Here is a 19,237-nt window from a genome sequence, read left to right on the forward strand (position 1 = left end):
AGGTCCTCCACTTAATACATTCAACCCTCAGCTCGAAAGATAACCCTCATCTACCGTTGCAACTTTAGACCATTCCTGTGTCTTGTTAAAAGGGGCATGTGTCAAACATTGGAGAGTGATAAAGCTGTGACGTTACTGCAGGGTTGCCGACAGTAACGGTTACTGACAGCAGCCAATCAACTTTCAACTGTCATTGCATAGAGACTGTGCTGGGTAAATGAGAGGTGGAATCTGATTCACTGTTTTGGACAATTTCTAGGCTGAATACATGTCCCCCTGTCTTTCTATGTAAACAGCCCAGTGATTCTGACGTCTGACCAGGACGGGTACTCTTCAGTCTGCACACTGGCTGATATGGGCTCTGAGCGCATGTAAGTTCCATCCAAAATATTACATAAAGTGTTTAATTGTAGCACTACGAGTTAACTGTCCTTGAAAAAAGCTACAAGAAAGTCTCCTGGAATGTACTGGAGATCCCAGAAGTTCTTAAGGTACCCCAGTGAAGTCTGCGGTCTCGGAGGCTTAATGACGCGAGCCATGATGAGAAATGGTTGGGTAACATTGTTATGTCATTTCTTCCTCTCCCCTCTGTTGTGTCTGTGCCCTGTATATTTGCATTGAATCCTGCTATAGACCCACACCCAGTGGACTACCCATGTTGGTGTTGACCATATGATGTATGACAGCCTGTAGTTGCCATAGCTGTCTTTGATGGACAAAAGTAATTATTGTTTGGTATAATATAACCTATACACCCTAGGCCTGATTCAGACCTGCATGCTAGGCTGCGTATATCTGTTTGCAGCAGAAAGGTAGTAGAACTTCATTTTCTGCTGCATGCTGATGTCCAATTTACTGTGGTGGTTAGCACATGCGCATTGCCGCCTAAGTGCTTGCGCAGACCCCCACCATCGGAGATGGGGCTGAATTTGGACATGAACAGGCAGGTCCGATTCGCCTGATTCAGGGTGACTGTGATCTGCTGCTAAATCCCCCCCCCCTTTTTTTTTTTTTACATGATCTGTAATTTGGGCCTTATTCTGGTTCACTCTCAGAGGCAAATTCCTTCTCAAAAGGACAAAACCATGTGCACTGCAGGTGGGGCAGATGTAACATGTGCAGAGAGAATTAGATTTGGGTGGGAGGTGTACTTCAAACTGATATCTATATTGCAGTGTAGAAATAAAGCAGCCAGTATTTACCCTGCACAGAAACAAAATAACTCACCCAAATCTAATTCTCTCTGCACATTACATCTGCCCCCTGCAGTGCACATGGCTTTGTCCATTTGAGAAGGATTTGCCTCTGAGAGTGAACCAGAATAAGGCCCATGGTTTGAACATGAAGCTGATATTATAAGTGTCTCCTCTCTACAGTTATCCCATACATGTACAGGATGAACATGGGGCACTGCATTGCAAGTTGGAAGGGGATTACATTGGTGAGTAGAAGTGCTCCTGTTATCAGGCTTGTACTGATTACTACTAACAGGAGAGATAATGGAGGCGATGCACTAACTACTAACAGGGGAGCTAATGGGGGAGATGTACTAACTACTAACGGGAGATGTACTAACTACCAACAGAAAAGATAATGGGGAGATGTACTTACTACTAACAGTGGAGATAATGGGGAGATGTACTTACTACTAACAGTGGAGATAATGGGGGATGTACTAACTAATAATAGGAGAGATAATGGGGAAGATGTACTTACTACTAACAGTGGAGATAATGGGGGATGTACTAACTAATAATAGGAGAGATAATGGGGGAGATGTACTAACTACTAACAGGGGAGATAATGGGGGAGATGTACTAACTACTAACGGGAGATGTACTAACTACCAACAGAAAAGATAATGGGGAGATGTACTTACTACCAACAGTGGAGATAATGGGGAATGTACTAACTAATAATATGAGAGATAATGAGGGAGATGTACTAACTACTAACAGAAAAGATAATGGGGAGATGTACTTACTACTAACAGTGGAGATAATGGGGGATGTACTAACTAATAATAGGAGAGATAATGGGGAAGATGTACTTACTACTAACAGTGGAGATAATGGGGGATGTACTAACTAATAATATGAGAGATAATGAGGGAGATGTACTAACTACTAACAGTGGAGATAATGGGGGAGATGTACTAACTACTAACAGTGGAGATAATGGGGGAGATGTACTAACTACTAACAGTGGAGATAATGGGGGAGATGTACTAACTAATAATAGGAGAGATAATAGGGGAGATGTACTAACTACTAACAGTGAAGATAATGGGGGAGATGTATTAACTACTACATTAGAACGCAGGCATGTCATCATTCCCCGCCCCTAATTCGTCGGAAATTGTTCATCTGAAAAGTATCTCTCTACCCTTTATCACACGCAAAGGCTTAATACACCTGCCCCAAACTATCACCTATTATGTACCTGGCTATGTACCTATTATGTACTCTCTTAGGTCCCTCCAATCCCATCTGTCGGTGCATACGGACGCACTGGATTTACATGTACTCCTGATCTAAACACCTTTATGTTCAGTGCATTTGATTTTCAGTGGGGTTTACTAAGTTGGGTCTACTGCACGGTAATCAGCCTTATACTGTAGGTGGCAGAAATCATGTCTATATACTGTAAGGCAAGTGTACATTATATTTTGTATTTCTCTGCATGACAGGGTCACAGAATGTCACATTTTCCATATTCAACAAGGGGAGGTACGTATGACATCAGTTATACAGTAGCGTTATAGACTCTCATTATGTTATGTGGAAGGGGGAAAATGTGCCTGGTTTAGGGATGCAGTCAAAATCCCGACGGTCAAAATCCCGAATGGGTCATAATACTGACAAGGACAAAATCCCGACATTTAAAATCCCGACAAGGACAAAATCCCAACATTTAAAATCTCGACATGGTCATAAATACCGACATATAGAATGTACAGGTGAAACAGTCAACATGACTTTCCGTCGACAGGTCGCGAGGTCGACATGGGTTTTTTCACTGTTTTTTGAACCGACATGTGCCGACAGGCGGTATTTCATGCCCTACCATCCACTAGGGCGTGGTGGGAGAATAAAATAGTGTGTCGGGATTTTGACCATGTTGGGATTTTGTCCTCGTCGGTATTATGATCCATTCGGGATTTTGACCCAGTGGAGATTTTGAACGTCGGGATTTCATACCGAATCCCTTATTTACTATATATATTATTGTTTTCTGAGCCTCTTGGGTGACACAGCGGGACTCTGCTTAGCCCCCTACAGAGGACTTATGAAGCAATTATTAGAATCAGCTTTATTGTCCAGGTATACCTGCACGTACTATGAATTTGATTTAGTTTACAGTGCAGCAGCCAGAAAGACTACAAGTAGACAAGTGGGGGGAACACGTACAGACCTTCAGCTATGTATACCATAAGGGTCACAGTGTAAAATACCGGCTGAGGATTTGAACGACTGGTTAATCAAACAAATGTTTAAGTGATCAGGAGTTTAGAAGGTGGACTGCTTAAGGAAAGAAGCTTTTGAGGCTTTAGTTGGACCTGATGGGAACGGCCCTGTATCGTCTGCTTGATGGTAGTAGGTTGAGTGTTTGGGGCCAGGATGTAGTTGGTCCTTAACTATCTTGGTTGCCCACTGTTTAGCTCTAGACATATACAGTTCATGGACATGGGAAGGTCAGCCCCAATGATCTTCTCTGCAGACCTCACCAACTTTTGGAGCCTACATTTGTCTCTCTCACTTGTGGAGCCATACCAGACAATTATCGAGGAGCAGGAGTTCCCATGGGATGTTGGACTTTCTAAGTTGCCTTAGGAAGAACAACCTCTGCTGCACCTTCCTGATGATGGGATCTGTGTTGGGCCCCCAACTGAGGTCCCGGATGATTGTGGTCTCCAGGAACTTGAAGGAGTCCTTTAGCAACATCACGCTGTTAGCAGTCTCCAATGCAGATATACCAGCTGACTTCTTCCTAAAGTGCACTACTATCTCAACAGTTTTGAGTGAGTTGAGCTCAAAGTTGTTGCAGCTGCACCACTGGGCCATCAGGTCCACTTCCTGTCTGTAAGCTGATTCATCCCGGTCCTTGATAAGGACGATGGCAGTGATGTCATCAATGAATTTTATGATCTGAACTGATTGTGACTCTGAGGTACAGTCATTGGTATATAGAGAGAAGAGCAGGAGTGAGAGGATACAGCCCTGAGGGGCCCCAGTGCTGGTGGAGAGGTGAATTACCCTGCCTTACCCACCTGTTTCCTGTCTGTCAGGAAGTCCACAATCCAGGAACAGGTAGCTTCTGGGACCCATTGGCAGAGTTTCTTAGGGTAACGTTGGGGACGATTTTTTGAAGGCCAAGCTGGACTGAAGACCCTCGCATAGGTACGCATGTTTGCGACTCCCAAACTCAGACGGCCTGAACATCAGTCACCTACAGAGGACTAATGAAGCTCAATAAAGCAATTAAAATCATAGTCGGTGATTCCCGAACTGAGAGGGCCTGAATGTCAGTCACAGGGGAGACCACTTATGGTCGCGTCCAGTGATTTCTCACATACTGTGCAGCTGTCATGGTCTGCGTGTCAGACTTTAAATTCATAGCAATGACTGAGAGTCATACTGTACCTTTCAGTTGTTCCTCTGCATGCGGTACCTGTACAATTGGGTGGCAACTGGGGGAGAACAATGCAAGCATGGAAGAGAACCGTTTTGGGATGGAGGGTAGTGTGAGAGTGTGTCAGGTGCAAATGCACAGGGGATAGCATCTCCAGATGGACCATCTCCTGCATTTTGTATGGTGAGTGCAGACAGGGGTACCAAGGGGGTATGGGTTGGACTGGCTTCTGAAAACCCCAGGTTTTTGGAGGGGCCAGGCCTGCTACTAAGGAGAACAAATCTCCCCCCTTTCAGTGTTCGCTACCATTTAATTGCTGAAAATAGGGAGGCACTCCCAGCCCCCCAGAAGAGTGGACATGTCTCCCAGATTCAGCCTAGACATGCCCCCTAGCCCTTCACTTACTGAGTCTCATCATCTTAGCCATGTCTCCCACTGTACAAGGCCTGTAATAAATCTCAGCATTGTATAGAGGGGGCCTGTGCTGTTTCATACATGGGGCCAGATGTTCTAAGCTTGAAAAGTGATAAAATGCAGAGTGATAAACCACCAACCAATCAGCTACTACCTGCCATGCCACAGGCTTGGTTTGAAAAATGACAGGTAGGAGCTGATTGGTTTGTGGTTTATCACTTTCCATTTTATCACTTTTCAAGGCTTAGTACACCTGGCCCATTGAGTCACGCCGATTTGACTGCCCTTTCCTGGAGCAGGTAGCTGGAATGTTGGCAACTCTGGCTGAATTTTCTATGGCAGCGAGCGACTGAGAATCAGCACCAGAGTTTAGCAAGCGCTGTCTGCCATTGAGTAGTAAAAGAATAAGGATTCTGTGATAGTGCATGTTACTGATTTCACTATTATTCTATGCACAGGGCAATAGTGAGCAAAGAGGCCTGGCGGATCAGTGCAAAACAAGAGCTGTTCCTGTATCAGACACACCCAGGTACAGTGGGACGTGGATATTAGCCTCATCTCTTATATATTTAGCCAGATCTGTCACTCATCCCCTGTGTATATAACGTTCCTGCCCAGCGGCATACACAAACCCGCCCCCCCCCTAGGGAAAAGACCAGTGTTTTATGTGTATAACGTTTTCATATGTATAACGTTCCACCCCCCTCCCGCGATTTGCGGGACCCCCGCGACCCGCCCCCTCCCGAGATTCATGGCACCCCCCCTCCTGCGATTTGCGCCCCCCCCCCCCCTCCCGCAATTCTAGCCCCCCCCCCCTGTGATTTGCGGACCCCCGCCCCTCCCGAAATTCACGGAACCCCCCCTCCTGCGATTTGCGACCCCCCCCTCCCGCAATTCTAGCGACCCCCCCAAACCCGGACGTCCCGCCACCGAGTTCTGATTGACCCACGGCCTATTCAGTCATATATATTGGATGACCATCGATAGCTACAACAATCGATGGTTATCCAAGTAATATGTTACTACTATCGATGGCAGGGTGCAAAATCGCCATCAATTCCAACCATCGATGGCGTCTGCACCAATGCCCATCCCTACTCTGCAACAGCCAAAACCCTTTACTACACCTCATGCCCACACACCTCTATCACTGCCCTGCCTCCTGTTCTCCTGCCACGTAACTTCTGCCAGTGGGGACCCGCCAGTGGTGCAAGTAAGGTGGTACGGTGTGGTACGGCGTACCTTCAAGAAATATGTTGCAGGTACGCCGTACCACCTCGTGCCCCCCTGCTGTCATTAAGATAAAAAAAAAAAAATCAGATTGCTAGCGCCATATGTGATGCACTGACTAGGGGATTGTGGGTGGTGTGGTCCGCACTTGAAGGGTGACACCTGGGATCCCCTGCAGCTCCTATGCTACCGCTGCCGTGTCACCCATTAGCCCAGTGGTCTCCAACCCGTCGCGGCAGCGATCCGGGTGGCATGACCACTGCAGCCTGCAGGCACCCGTTCCCGGATCAGTCCGACCGCCCCTCCCTCCTTCCATCCCCGTCCGCCGCCGCTTCCAGTTCTGAGGGGAGGAGAGTGCATCATGCAGCGCACCTCTCCTTCCCCTCACTGAGTATCCCTGTGACTGACCAGCCAATCAGAGCTCACAGGCCGGCAGCCAATCAGGAGCCGGCCCGCGAGCTTTGATCTGCTGACGGCTCAGGCACAGGGAGGAGACGGAGCGGACAGCGGAGGAGCCGGCCAGCCCAGCCAGTCCCGGACTCTCCCTTCCCAGCAGGAACAACAACAACAACAACAACAACAGTAAGTTCTGCTGCTGGCACAGTGGACACAGGCCTGGCACACTGGGGACATGCCTGGCACAGTAGGGTCAATGGTGGCACAGTGGGGGCATGCCTGGCACAGTGGGGTCATGCCTGGCACAATGGGGGCATCCCTGGCACCGTGGAGACATACAGTGGGGACATATCTGGCACAGTGGGAGCATACTTGGTCACAGTGGGGGCATACTTGGTCACAGTGGGGGCATACCTGTTTCTTGCACAGTGGGGGCAAACGTGGCAATATGGGGGCATACCTGGCACTATGGGGGCATCCCTGGCACCGTGGAGACATACAGTAGGGACATATCTGGCGCAGTGGGGGCATACATGGCCCAGTGGGGGCATACTTGGTCGCAGTGGGGGCATACCTGTTTCTTGCACAGTGGGGGCAAACGTGGCAATATGGGGGCATACCTGGCACCATGGGGGCATACCTGGGACCGTGGGGGCATACTTGGCACCATGGAGGCATAACTGTTTCTGGCAGTGGGGACATTTCTGGCACAGTGGGGGCATATCTGCACCATGGGAGCATGTGTGCATCTGGCACTATTTGGGCATATGTATACCTGCCACTGCACTATTGGGGGCATACACCTTCAGCGTGCAATATTCCAGCCACTCCCCTAGTGTCATATGACCACGCCCCGAACGCGCCCATTTTTCTGCGAGCGGCACAGTACTACTAAGTCATTTTTTCTACTTGCACCACTGGGACCCGCTCACCCTGTTTTGCCCACATTTCCCTATCATGCTTTACCACCCAGCCTACTGCTCTCATGCACCCTAACTCCCACCCAGTAGGAGGAGACACTGACTCAGAAGAGTGGACACCGTCCTGTACTCCTGTGCTGCCACGCTGGACCCTCACCCACTGGCAGAAGCTGCACAGTGTCCCCCACCCTCCTCTTTAGTCCCCCTTATGCCCACACTCCCCTATCACTACCCAGCTTCCTGCTCTCCTGAACCGTAACTTCCACCACCAGGGAGTCGCTGACGCTGTGTTGCCCACATACCCCTATCATGCCTCATAGCCCAGCCTCCTGCTCTCATGCACCCTAACTCCCACCCAGTAGGAAGAGACACTGACTCAGGGTCACCGTCCTGTACTCCTGTGCTGCCATGCTGGACCCTCACCCACTGGCAGGAGCTGCACAGTGTCCCCCACCCTCCTCTTTAGTCCCCCTTATGCCCAGACACCCCTATCACTACCCAGGCTCCTGTTTTCCTGTGTCGTGACCTCCGCCAGTGGGGAGCCGCTCACCCAAAAACACCTTACTATACTATTTCACACACACACACACACACACACACACACACACATGCACACACACACACACACACACACACACCTAAACAACAGCTTTTTAATTAAACAAAACAATACACCCCCTTCCACATCATATGCTCTCTATTTAACACATTTCACCTATAACTCAAGTTGCAATACAGGCATCTTACATACAATTCTAACCATATGTCTCACAATACAAATGTTCACAAATTAAGGGGGCGCAGCCCCTTACGACGATGTGAAGAGTGCCCGTAGGGCGCAATGAATCACCTAGTGTATATATATATATATATATATATACACAGTATATCTATCTATCTATATATATATATATAATATATATATATATATATATATATAAAAGATTCCAGGTCCGGCACTCCCAATAACCAAGTACAACCCTTTAAAGACGGGTCCCGGTGCCTTCACTAGTGGATAGATGCAGTAACCTTCGGATGTGCGGCACTCGGAAATAACGTGATGAACACAGGATAATCAGCAACGTTTCAGTTTAATTAAAAACTGTTTTCAAGCCAATTTGTAAATGAAAAATCTTACCTAAATACCAAAGTATGCCGCCTCGCCCGACGAAGGAGCCCGCCTCTGGAGCGCGTTGTACGTCGGCGTCGCAGCCGCCACTGCCGATGACGTCACCCCGTCAGCCCGGCTTCCCTGTCTAGCGTGGTGATCCAGTTGCTAAGCAACTGGACGCTGCAAGTGAAAGAAAAACATATGAAAAAGAGAACATATAACCATACAAAAACCATAATAGTGCTTAAAACAAGATACAAGCACTCACAAATTGAGCAATCAAAAAATTGACAGTAGCAAAGAATTTTCAATCCAAATATTACTAAATAGCAGCAATAAAGTATAGAATATTATTATAAGAAGCAACCATACGAGATCTGTTCATTTAGGCCCCTCGGCTGGATAGTATCAAGTCGTGCAATCCAGCGACTCTCACACTGAATAAGTTTGAGGGATCTGTTCCCTCCTCTAATTGAATATGGGATAGTGTCTATGATACGATATCTCAAACTGTTCAGAGGGTGATTGAATGCGGCAAAGTGGCGAGCCACCGGTTTGTCACTTGTCCCAGTTAATAACGCTTGGCGGATATCAGATCGGTGTGCCGCCATTCGTCCTTTGAACTTCTGTTCCGTTTTACCGATATAAACCAAGCCACAAGGGCACAATATCTGATATACCACGTAGGAGGAGTCACAATTGAATTGATGTCGGATTTTGTAAGTGTATCCGGAATGTGGATGTTGAAAGGTGTCGCCTGTCAACATGAATTGACAGGCCACACAACCACATTTACTGCACCCCAGACGTGGTGGAGGAAGGAAAGACTTGAATTCTTTTGGGCTTCTGAGTTTAGCCACATCAGTTTTGACAAGCCATGATCTGAGATTGCGGCCTCGCGAATAGCAGGGCATAACCCTGCTGTTGGATAATCCTAAACTAGGGTCGGAGGTGACGATTGGCCAATGTTTTTTTACTGCAGATTGAACTTTATTAGATTCATTATTGTATTTATATATATATAAAAACACTTACCCCCCCGTAGAAGGATGAAGACCAGCACTCAGACGCAGGTAAAGGTGAAGAAAAAAACGTGTTTATTCCATAAGTACAGGTAATAGCCCGTGTTGCTATTACCTGTACTTATGGAATAAACACGTTTTTTTCTTCACCTTTACCTCACTGGCGTAACTACTGTAAGGCAGCCCCCGCAGCCGCTTGGAGGAGCGGGGGCTGCGTGGGCGCCGGATGCCGGCACTCGCCCGGCCCTGCTGCTACCTAGGGTTGTTGTGAGTTACCAGAGATGCTGCCCGGGAGTCGGAGGCTGTGTCAGCTAGCAGTGACACATATGCGCCATGTGATTTAGTCAGCCTATCACACTCCTACCAACAGTGTCATGTGCCCACATTACATGACAATGCTAGCTGTCACAACCTCTGACTCACGGACAGCGCTCTCTATTTAGCGCTGTCCCGGGGCGGATTTAGAGAGGGGGGGGCACTCGCCCCCCCTGTTATTTCTGACACTCTTTGTTTTTTAACTTTAGCCGCCGCCGCCGCCGCCGGAAAGATTCACAGCCGAGCAGAGCTGCCCGGCTGTATTCAGTGTCAGGACACTGCACTAGGTCCCGACTCTCGGCTGTATTAATTGGCTGCCGCAGTCACCTGCCGGGTCCGCCAGTAAATCAGAACTCCTTAGCGGTCCGACAGCCAATCAGGAGTGGTGGCTCCTGATTGGCTGCCGGGCCGCAAGAGAGCTCTGATTGGTTTGCGGAACCGACAGGTGAATGCGGTGCAAGATTTAAAATAGCCGGGAGTCGGGACCTAGTGCTGCTGCTGAATACAGCCAGGCAGCTCTGCTCGGCTGTGAATCTTTCCGGCGGCGGCGGCTAAAGTTAAAAACAAAAAGTGTCAGAAATAACAGGGAGGGGACCTAGTACTGCTGCTGCAGCGTCCTGACATTGAATACAGCCGGGCAGTGCTCTGCTGTCTGCCCGGCTGTGAAGACACGCGCAGGCAGGGGCATGATCCCTCTGCTGTACAGACCAGGCATCCTGCAAATAATAAACAACTTTGTATAGCGCAAGTGCTGGAGCTGCACACACTTGCCGCCCATCACTGGGGAAAGGATCTGGGGTCAAAACAGAATTATAACATATCTGGAATTATGCTGCGACTGGGCTGCTTTTTTCTTCATGGGATTTACACAGAGGATCGGCGCTGGGCTCGGTAACCCGCAGCATAGAACTGTACGCAAGTCTGGTGAGTGTCCTGTCCTTGGATGTGTGTATATGTATGTATGTATGTATGTATATTTATATATATGCAGTGTTGTATTTGTCTTAACAAAATGCCATGGGGGGGGGGCGCAAAAAATTTTTTGGCAGGGGGGAGCAAAATTTATAGTTACGCCACTGCTTTACCTGCATCTGAGTGCTGGTCTTCATCCTTCTACGGGGGGGTAAGTGTTTTTGCATTTCTATTTATGACCTGGCACCGACGAAAGTTGCAGCATTGGAGTGCCGTCCTGCTACCCATCTACCTATATATACAAACTCAGAATTCTGCGCAAAGTCATATATGAATAAATAGCTGGGCGTCCATGTATCAACAGTATGGAGCAGCTCACTTCAATAGGCTAGTCAAGCCTCAGATAAACAGTATGTAGAAACAGAAATAAGAAAGAGCGCACGAAGTGAGCAAAATTATCAGATTTTACTGAAGACATATATATAATAGCTCACATACAGAGAAATAAGCAGCAGTCGGCATGGATATAATCACCGCTCCAGGAGCACGTCGCGGTGCGGGCACTGGGGACTCCAGTCACTCCGGCACAGGTGTAACACCAGTGGCAGACTTCTCCATGTATGGTAGCGGTGCGGGCACTGGGGACTCCAGTCACTCCGGCACAGGTGTAACACCAGCGGCAGACTTCTCCATGTATGGTAGCGGTGCGGGCACTGGGGACTCCAGACACTCCGGCACAGGTGTAACACCAGCGGCAGACTTCTCCATGTATGGTAGCGGTGCGGGAACTGGGGACTCCAGTCACTCCGGCACAGGTGTAACACCAGTGGCAGACTTCTCCATGTATGGTAGCGGTGCGGGTACTGGGGACTCCAGTCACTCCGGCACAGGTGTAACACCAGCGGCAGACTTCTCCATGTATGGTAGCGGTGCGGGCACTGGGGACTCCAGTCACTCCGGCACAGGTGTAACACCAGCGGCAGACTTCTCCATGTATGGTAGCGGTGCGTACACTGGGGCTCCAGTCACTCCGGCACAGGTGTAACACCAGCGGCAGACTTCTCCATGTATGGTAACGGTGCGGGCACTGAGGACTCCAGTCATTCCGGCACAGGTGTAACACCAGCGGCAGACTTCTCCTGTATGGTAGCGGTGCGGGCACTGGGGACTCCAGTCACTCCGGCACTGGTGTAACACCAGCGGCAGACTTCTCCATGTATGGTAGCGGTGCGGGCACTGGGGACTCCAGTCACTCCGGCACAGGTGTAACACCAGCGGCAGACTTCTCCTTGTATGGTAGCGGTGCGGGCACTGGGGACTCCAGTCACTCTGGCACAGGTGTAACACCAGCGGCAGACTTCTCCTTGTATGGTAGCGGTGCAGGCACTGGGGACTCCAGTTACTCCGGCACAGGTGTAACACCAGCGGCAGACTTCTCCTTGTATGGTAGCGGTGCGGGCACTGGGGACTCCAGTCACTCCGGCACAGGTGTAACACCAGCGGCAGACTTCTCCATGTATGGTAGCGGTGCGGGCACTGGGGACTCCAGTCACTCCGGCACAGGTGTAACACCAGCGGCAGACTTCTCCTTGTATGGTAGCGGTGCGGGCACTGGGGACTCCAGTCACTCCGGCACAGGTGTAACACCAGCGGCAGACTTCTCCTTGTATGGTAGCGGTGCGGGCACTGGGGACTCCAGTCACTCCGGCACAGGTGTAACACCAGCGGCAGACTTCTCCATGTATGGTAGCGGTGCGGGCACTGGGGACTCCAGTCACTCCGGCATAAGTGTGTCAGCAGCGGCGGACTTCTCATTACAGCGGCAGACAGCGGACGGTAACCAGCAGACAGCAGATAGCAGACCAGTGATCCGGTACGTCATTCGGAAACGCCCCAACGCGTTTCGTCATAGGACCTCCTGACGAAGTCTGCCGCTGGTGTTACACCTGTGCCGGAGTGACTGGAGTCCCCAGTGCCCGCACCGCGACGTGCTCCTGGAGCGGTGATTATATCCATGCCGACTGCTGCTTATTTCTCTGTATGTGAGCTATTATATACATGTTTTCAGTAAAATCTGATAATTTTGCTCACTTTGTGCTCTCCTTCTTATTTCTGTTTATATATATAGACGTTCTTGTAATGACGCGGCACAATTTTCAACTTGCAGTAAAAGATTTATTCCAGCATAGCTCTGGCACTCCCTGCTTACTGGCCAATAACTGCTCCGGTGCCTTCCCACAGCTGCACTAGCTGCACTGGTATCCACGCAGTTCAGCCGAATACAAGTCCCCAGTGGCGGAATGAAGCAATACACGGCCAGCTTAACGCCAACGTTTCAAATGTATTTCCACATTTTTCGTTGCCCTGACGAAAAATGTGGAAATACATTTGAAACGTTGGCGTTAAGCTGGCTGAGTGCCGCCGCTGGGGACTTGTATGTATGTATATATATATAGGTACAGGGCGATGCCGGCACTCCAGTCCTCTTGCGTCTTAGGTGCCTGGTGCCTTCGCAGAGCGGGCAGCTGCGCTGGACGCTGGATGCAGGCGGGGGGTGTAGCGCGGCACTCAGGGCGGAATGAAATCAAACAACAGGAGCCATACCTTGCGGTTGACGTTTCAGCCTTTCGGCTTTTATCTGTTGTTAGCTGTTTTGATAAAAGCCGAAAGGCTGAAACGTCAACCGCAAGGTATGGCTCCTGTTGTTTGATTTCATTCCGCCCTGAGTGCCGCGCTACACCCCCCGCCTGTATATATATATATATATATATATATATATATATACAACGCACAGGTCACAGTAGAGTGTCCGCCAGCCCCATATCATATAATGGCCATAATAGATTGGGTGTCCAGAACTTCACCCCTTTAATACCACAAGCCCCCAAAACTTAATCCATGGAAAGTTTGCTCACCAGCTGGAACTTGCTTTAATTCACCACAAAATTATGAATTTTATTTTCTGCTTTATTTATTTGCACAAAATGATGGTATCTGGATTGTGCTACTTGTGTGGCTCTATCTGTCTTTGCTTAGAGATTCTGTCCATAAGCCCAGACTCGGGGAGCACAGGAGGAGGAACAGACATTAATATCGCTGGAGATTTCTTTATGCATCCAACGAGAGTCAGCGTTGCAGGTATTATCATTGTCATTGGTACTGTATGTCACCTCAGTGACCATCAGAGCTGGGCAGTAGGGGAACCAGGGTGTCCAACACATCAATCAGGCTCTCACAAGGTAAACAACATAAATGCATATAGGCAGTGGTGTAAGTTTGTCCCAGTTGCCCGGAGGCAAGATAAATATTGGTTCCCCGCAAATAGCTCAATCAGTAAGATGTCTGTCTCCAGTAAGACAGGTCATGGGTTTGACACTTGCAAAAATGATATTAGTAAGGGTGTCAGCCACAGAAGCATTATTGACGGCTTTCAATTAACTGATTCAAACTCGTAAGCGAGGAGAGGTGCCCCCTTGTACACCCAATGGAAAAATTGTACAGTTAAGCAGGGGAGGCGTGGTCAGTTCCTGGGGGTGTGGCCAATTATGGATGAAAAAAAAAAAAGAATGACAATTATTTTTCCCGCAGAATGGAGACTCTACCAACCCCCTCCCCGTAAAGCTGAAAGGAGAGAGATGAACACAAATCAGGGCTCGCTTTTTGGAGCCATAGATATCATAAATAAAATGACCCCACATCGGCCACCCAGTGGTGTGAGAATAATACTAGCACTGCTGTCCCTAGATTTTCCCTAATTGGGCAAAAAGGCTAATCCTATATAATACTGTATAATGCTACTCCTCACCTCTACGGTAGGAATTCAAGTGTTTCGCTGACATTACTGCTGGGTATTAGTCACTTTAAAAAAACTAACATTTTTAATGTTTGCTGGCAGGAAAGCCTTGTCCAATCAAATACCTGACACCAAGACTTATAGTCTGTACAACTGCTCCACAGAGGCACAGTCTGCAAGCCCCACATCCAGGTACTGATACCTTATTTTATTATTCTCTGTTACCGCTTTTTGTAAAATGTTTGCAAATGTGTGAAGCTGAGATCCCTGTACTAGAATTATTATGTAGGTCTATTGCAGTGTGCTGAGGGAACTGGTCCTACTAAACGTTGTGACCCATTGCAGTGGCCTAGCTAATGTTACACCCCATTGCAGTGCCCTAGCTAATGTTATGCCCCATTGCAGTGCCCTAGCTAATGTTATGCCCCATTGCAGTGGCCTAGCTAATGTTATGCCCCATTGCAGTGGCCTAGCTAATGTTATGCCCCATTTCAGTGCCCTAGCGAATGTTATGACCTATTGCAGTGCCCTAGCTAATGTTATGACCTATTGCAGTGCCCTAGCTAATGCTATGCCCCATTGCAGTGGCCTAGCTAATGTTATGCCCCATTGCAGTGCCCTAGCTAATGTTACGCCCCATTGCAGTGCCCTAGCTAATGTTATTTCCCATTGCAGTGCCCTAGCTAATGTTATGACCTATTGCAGTGCCCTAGCTAATGTTATGCCCTGTATTAGGGTTCTAGTTATTGGTATGCCCCATAGTAGGTTCCTAGTTTATTTTTTTGCCCCATAGTAGTGTCCTAGTTGATGTTATGTGGAATAGTAGTGTCCCAGCTAATATTATGCCCTGTAGTAGGGTCCTAGTTAATGTTATGCCCTGTAGTAGGGTCCTAGTTAATGTTATGACCTGAAGTAGGGTTCTAGTTAATGTTATGCCCCATAGTAGTGCCCTACTTAATGTTATGCCCCATAGTAGTGCCCTACTTAATGTTATGCCCTATAGTAATCACTGAATTCTGTTTGTAGTAATTAGTATTTTCTGTGTCATAGGTAACCGTGGACTCCTGTATGAGTTGTGGTACACATCACAGTACATGGATGAGCCTTTAAGTTACCAACGTTCTATGGTGGTTCCCAACGCCAGTTCCCCAATAGACATCGTGCCGGCACCCGAGCAGCGGTTTAGGTAACAGCTCAGCAGCCAGGAGACTCACACTTGTGCCATACTTGCCTACTTTCTTTTTTTCCTCTCCGGGAGAAGCCCGGACAGGAGACCCAATATTACATGTCAAGGGGAGGGGGGGGGGGGGGGGGGTAGTACGAGGCTGACATCACTAAGCCCGCCTCCATGCCAATCAAAGGCTGCAAAAATGCAGCAAAATGATGCAATTTGAGTCATTTTAGCCCCCGCCCCTCGCTGCGGACCAGCAAAATCTGACATTTGGTGCATCAAGGAAGGCAGGGGTTGGGGTGCAGAGGTGATGTGGGACCTTCCCGGGGAGGCTAGGAGAGGGACCCAATTTTCATAAGCCTCCCAGCCATTCCAGGGGTTGTGGATCGTATTGTCGACACACTTAGGTCGACAGTCATTAGGTTGACAGGTGTCAAGGTCAACATGGAAACATGGGACAAGGTCGACATGGGTTTAGGTCGACACAGCGTTAGGTCAATATGGGTTAGGTCGACAGGTCGGAAGGTCGACATGATTTTTTTACTTTTTTTTTGCCCGAATGTCAACACAGTCAACATGGACACAGTTGGAAGTCAACAGCAGCCATTCGCATCACTCGCTACGCTGGTGATGCTTCGGGCACACTATTTTATTCTCCCACCACGCCCTAGTGGATAGTAGGGCATGAAATACTGCCTGTCGGCACATGTCAGCTCAAAAGACAGTAAAAAAAACATGTCAGGTGTCAAGGTCAACATGAGACAAGGTCAACATGGTTTTAGGTCGACACAGCGTTAGGTCGACATGGGTTAGGTTGACAGGCCGGAAGGTCATTCAGACCTGTCAACATAACCCATGTCGACCTAACGATGTGTAGACCTTGTCCCATGTCGACCTTGTCCCATGTCGATCTTGACACCTTTCGACCTTCACCCATGTCGACCTAGACACCATTCGACCTTGCCACCTGTCGACCTTGCCACCTGTCGACCCACCAGTGTCGACCTAATGACTGTCGACATAAGTGATGTCGACAATACGACCGTATCCCATTCCAGGAGGGTAGGCAAGTGTGATTTGTGCCTATATTTTATTTAATGTTAATGGCTAAGCAATTCACCTGTTCAATAACAACTTAAATCTTGATTTTGTTAGATGTCAAACGAGTCCAAATGACATAATGTAAGATAGATTTAAAAAAGAGAAACAAATTAGTCTCACTCTGTAATGTACTTGTATTTGTATTATCTCTTTTTTAGGTGAGATATTAGGATTCACTGAAAACCAAATCGGTGCTTAAATATAATTTCATCGTAATGGGATCAGCGTGAGCGCCACCTGGTGTACAGAAATATCATTGAATGGACTGTATGAGATTTATCCAAAGCCTAAAAGAAGAAAAAAAAAAAAAGAAACGTTAAGATAATCTACTAGCCATACAGAATTGTATAGTGCAAATATTTTTTGGGGAAATTCAGCCCCGCTAGTTGCGGGCCAAAATGTTCCCCTGTCCGATGATTGGGTTTTGCGCATGCGTGCTTATATGCATGTGCAAACCCCCGGGGCGAATGGCTTCAGCAACTTTCTCCCTCGCTGAGCCGTTTGCTCCAGGAAGGAAGGTCCGGGGGTGTCCCCATAAAAACACTGGGCTTTCCCCTACAAATGCAGGTGTGGTGATGCCTGCTCGGAACGGGTGGCTGACGTCACATTACGTCAGCGCCCTCCCCGATAGTTATATTAGCACAGGGTTTCCTACCCTCCCGGAATGGCCGAAAATTGGATCACCAAAGGTGGGCAACCCTCCCGGATTCTGGGGGACCCCTGCTCGTCATCCCCCCCCCCCCCCCCCGACCGCGGCATGTAAATGACCTTTTCTGCCGATCTCCTGAGAGGGGGCGGGGCTTAAGTGTCAGCATCACATCATTTAGCCCCGCCCCCTCCACAGAGATCAGCAAATTGAGGCACTTTCCTTCATGGGGGCAGGGCTTAATGATGTCACGTTTAAGCCCCGCCCCCGAACTCCTGCTTTCTAAAGTCGGCAACCCTGTATTAGCATAGCTCAGTCATTAGGCTGCTGCCACGGATGCAAATTCACACGTGACTGCGTCCGACTGAGAGCAAGGCCCTTATTACCTATACAAGAAAGTCAAACAGTGGTTTATATAGATAAACTTATCAGTGGCAGTGTTATATTACATGTAACATTAGTACCTGTTCCGTTCTTCCCAGCGCGAGACTGAGCGGATTCTTTGTATCTCCGGAGACCAACAATTACACATTTTGGATACAATCAGACAGTAAAGCTCAACTCTTCATTAGCCAATCAGAGAAGGCAGAAACAAAGGTACAATGGTGCTAATAAGATGTGGCCAAAGTCATGCAAGGTCCCCACCACTAGGGGGTGCTGTCAGGCAATTTTTTTAAGACATGTGACTTAATTTGTCATATTTGGAAAATGAAAGGGGTGCATGTTTTTGTTAAATATTGCCTTTCAGCTTGTACAGTAGTAGTAGTTTGTTTATTTATAAGGCGCCACAAAGTGTCTGCAGCGCCGTACATAGCAAACAAAAAACAAAGTACACTAAATATCAATAAAATATAATTAATTACTTCTAAATATTGAAATACAGAGCTGTAACTAGATATTTTGGTGCTGTGGGGAAGGGGCATGGTCATAACATGTTACCAATTCATATTGCACCGCACAGTAGTCTTCATTATTCAAATGACGCCACCTTGTAGTGCTACTTAAACACATTACACCAGGTAGAGACACTTGTACACATTACGCAAGGTAGAGCGCCTTTTTCCTGTGTGTGTGTATATGTTCTAAGGGGGTTATTCTAATTTCATTGGTCACCCGTTCGTACGGGGGACCGATGTTCAGATGCACGGGGGACACATGTGCAGATGCAGGGAGCAAGCGGGCATGGCGAACTACATGTTCGCCGTACCCCTCGCACCTTGCAGTGCGGGCAGAGGGCGTGTTAGCAGCTTCCATCAGACTCCTCCCACCCAGCTCTTCATACTCTACAGACTCAGAAGCAGGGAGGAGCTTAACGAGGTATGGGAAGCTGCAGCAATGCCCGAATACATATGCGAGAACTGAAGGAGCTGAGCACCGCTGCTGACAAGCGGTGGGGAGATGGTATCCAAAACCATCACCTCCCTAGGTTCTTTCTGGCAAAAAGGGGGCATGGCCTTGTGGGAAGGGGGCATGGTCTCGTGGGAAGGGGCAGGGCTTTGTGGTAAGGGGGCATTGCTTTGTAGGATGGGGGTGGCCTTGTAAGAAGGGGGTGTGGCCTGGACTGCAGAGTTTGG

At 48.4% G+C, this 19,237-nt stretch overlaps 1 protein-coding gene across 1 annotated transcript in view; it reads left to right on the plus strand.

The window, feature by feature from the left end:
• The first annotated feature begins 2,682 nt into the window (after positions 1-2,682).
• PKHD1 (PKHD1 ciliary IPT domain containing fibrocystin/polyductin) overlaps positions 2,683-19,237 on the plus strand; it is a 378,814-nt gene continuing 362,259 nt past the window's right edge. The window contains exons 1-6 of the mRNA XM_083175049.1: positions 2,683-2,729; positions 5,505-5,575; positions 13,989-14,090; positions 14,848-14,937; positions 15,796-15,931; positions 18,146-18,260. Of these exons, the coding sequence (XP_083031175.1) occupies positions 2,683-2,729; positions 5,505-5,575; positions 13,989-14,090; positions 14,848-14,937; positions 15,796-15,931; positions 18,146-18,260 (561 nt within the window). The remainder of the gene's footprint in view (positions 2,730-5,504; positions 5,576-13,988; positions 14,091-14,847; positions 14,938-15,795; positions 15,932-18,145; positions 18,261-19,237) is intronic.

The sequence above is a fragment of the Crinia signifera genome, chromosome 3 (assembly GCF_055691185.1).
Source record: "Crinia signifera chromosome 3, ASM5569118v1, whole genome shotgun sequence".
Classification (NCBI taxonomy): Eukaryota; Metazoa; Chordata; class Amphibia; order Anura; family Myobatrachidae; genus Crinia; species Crinia signifera.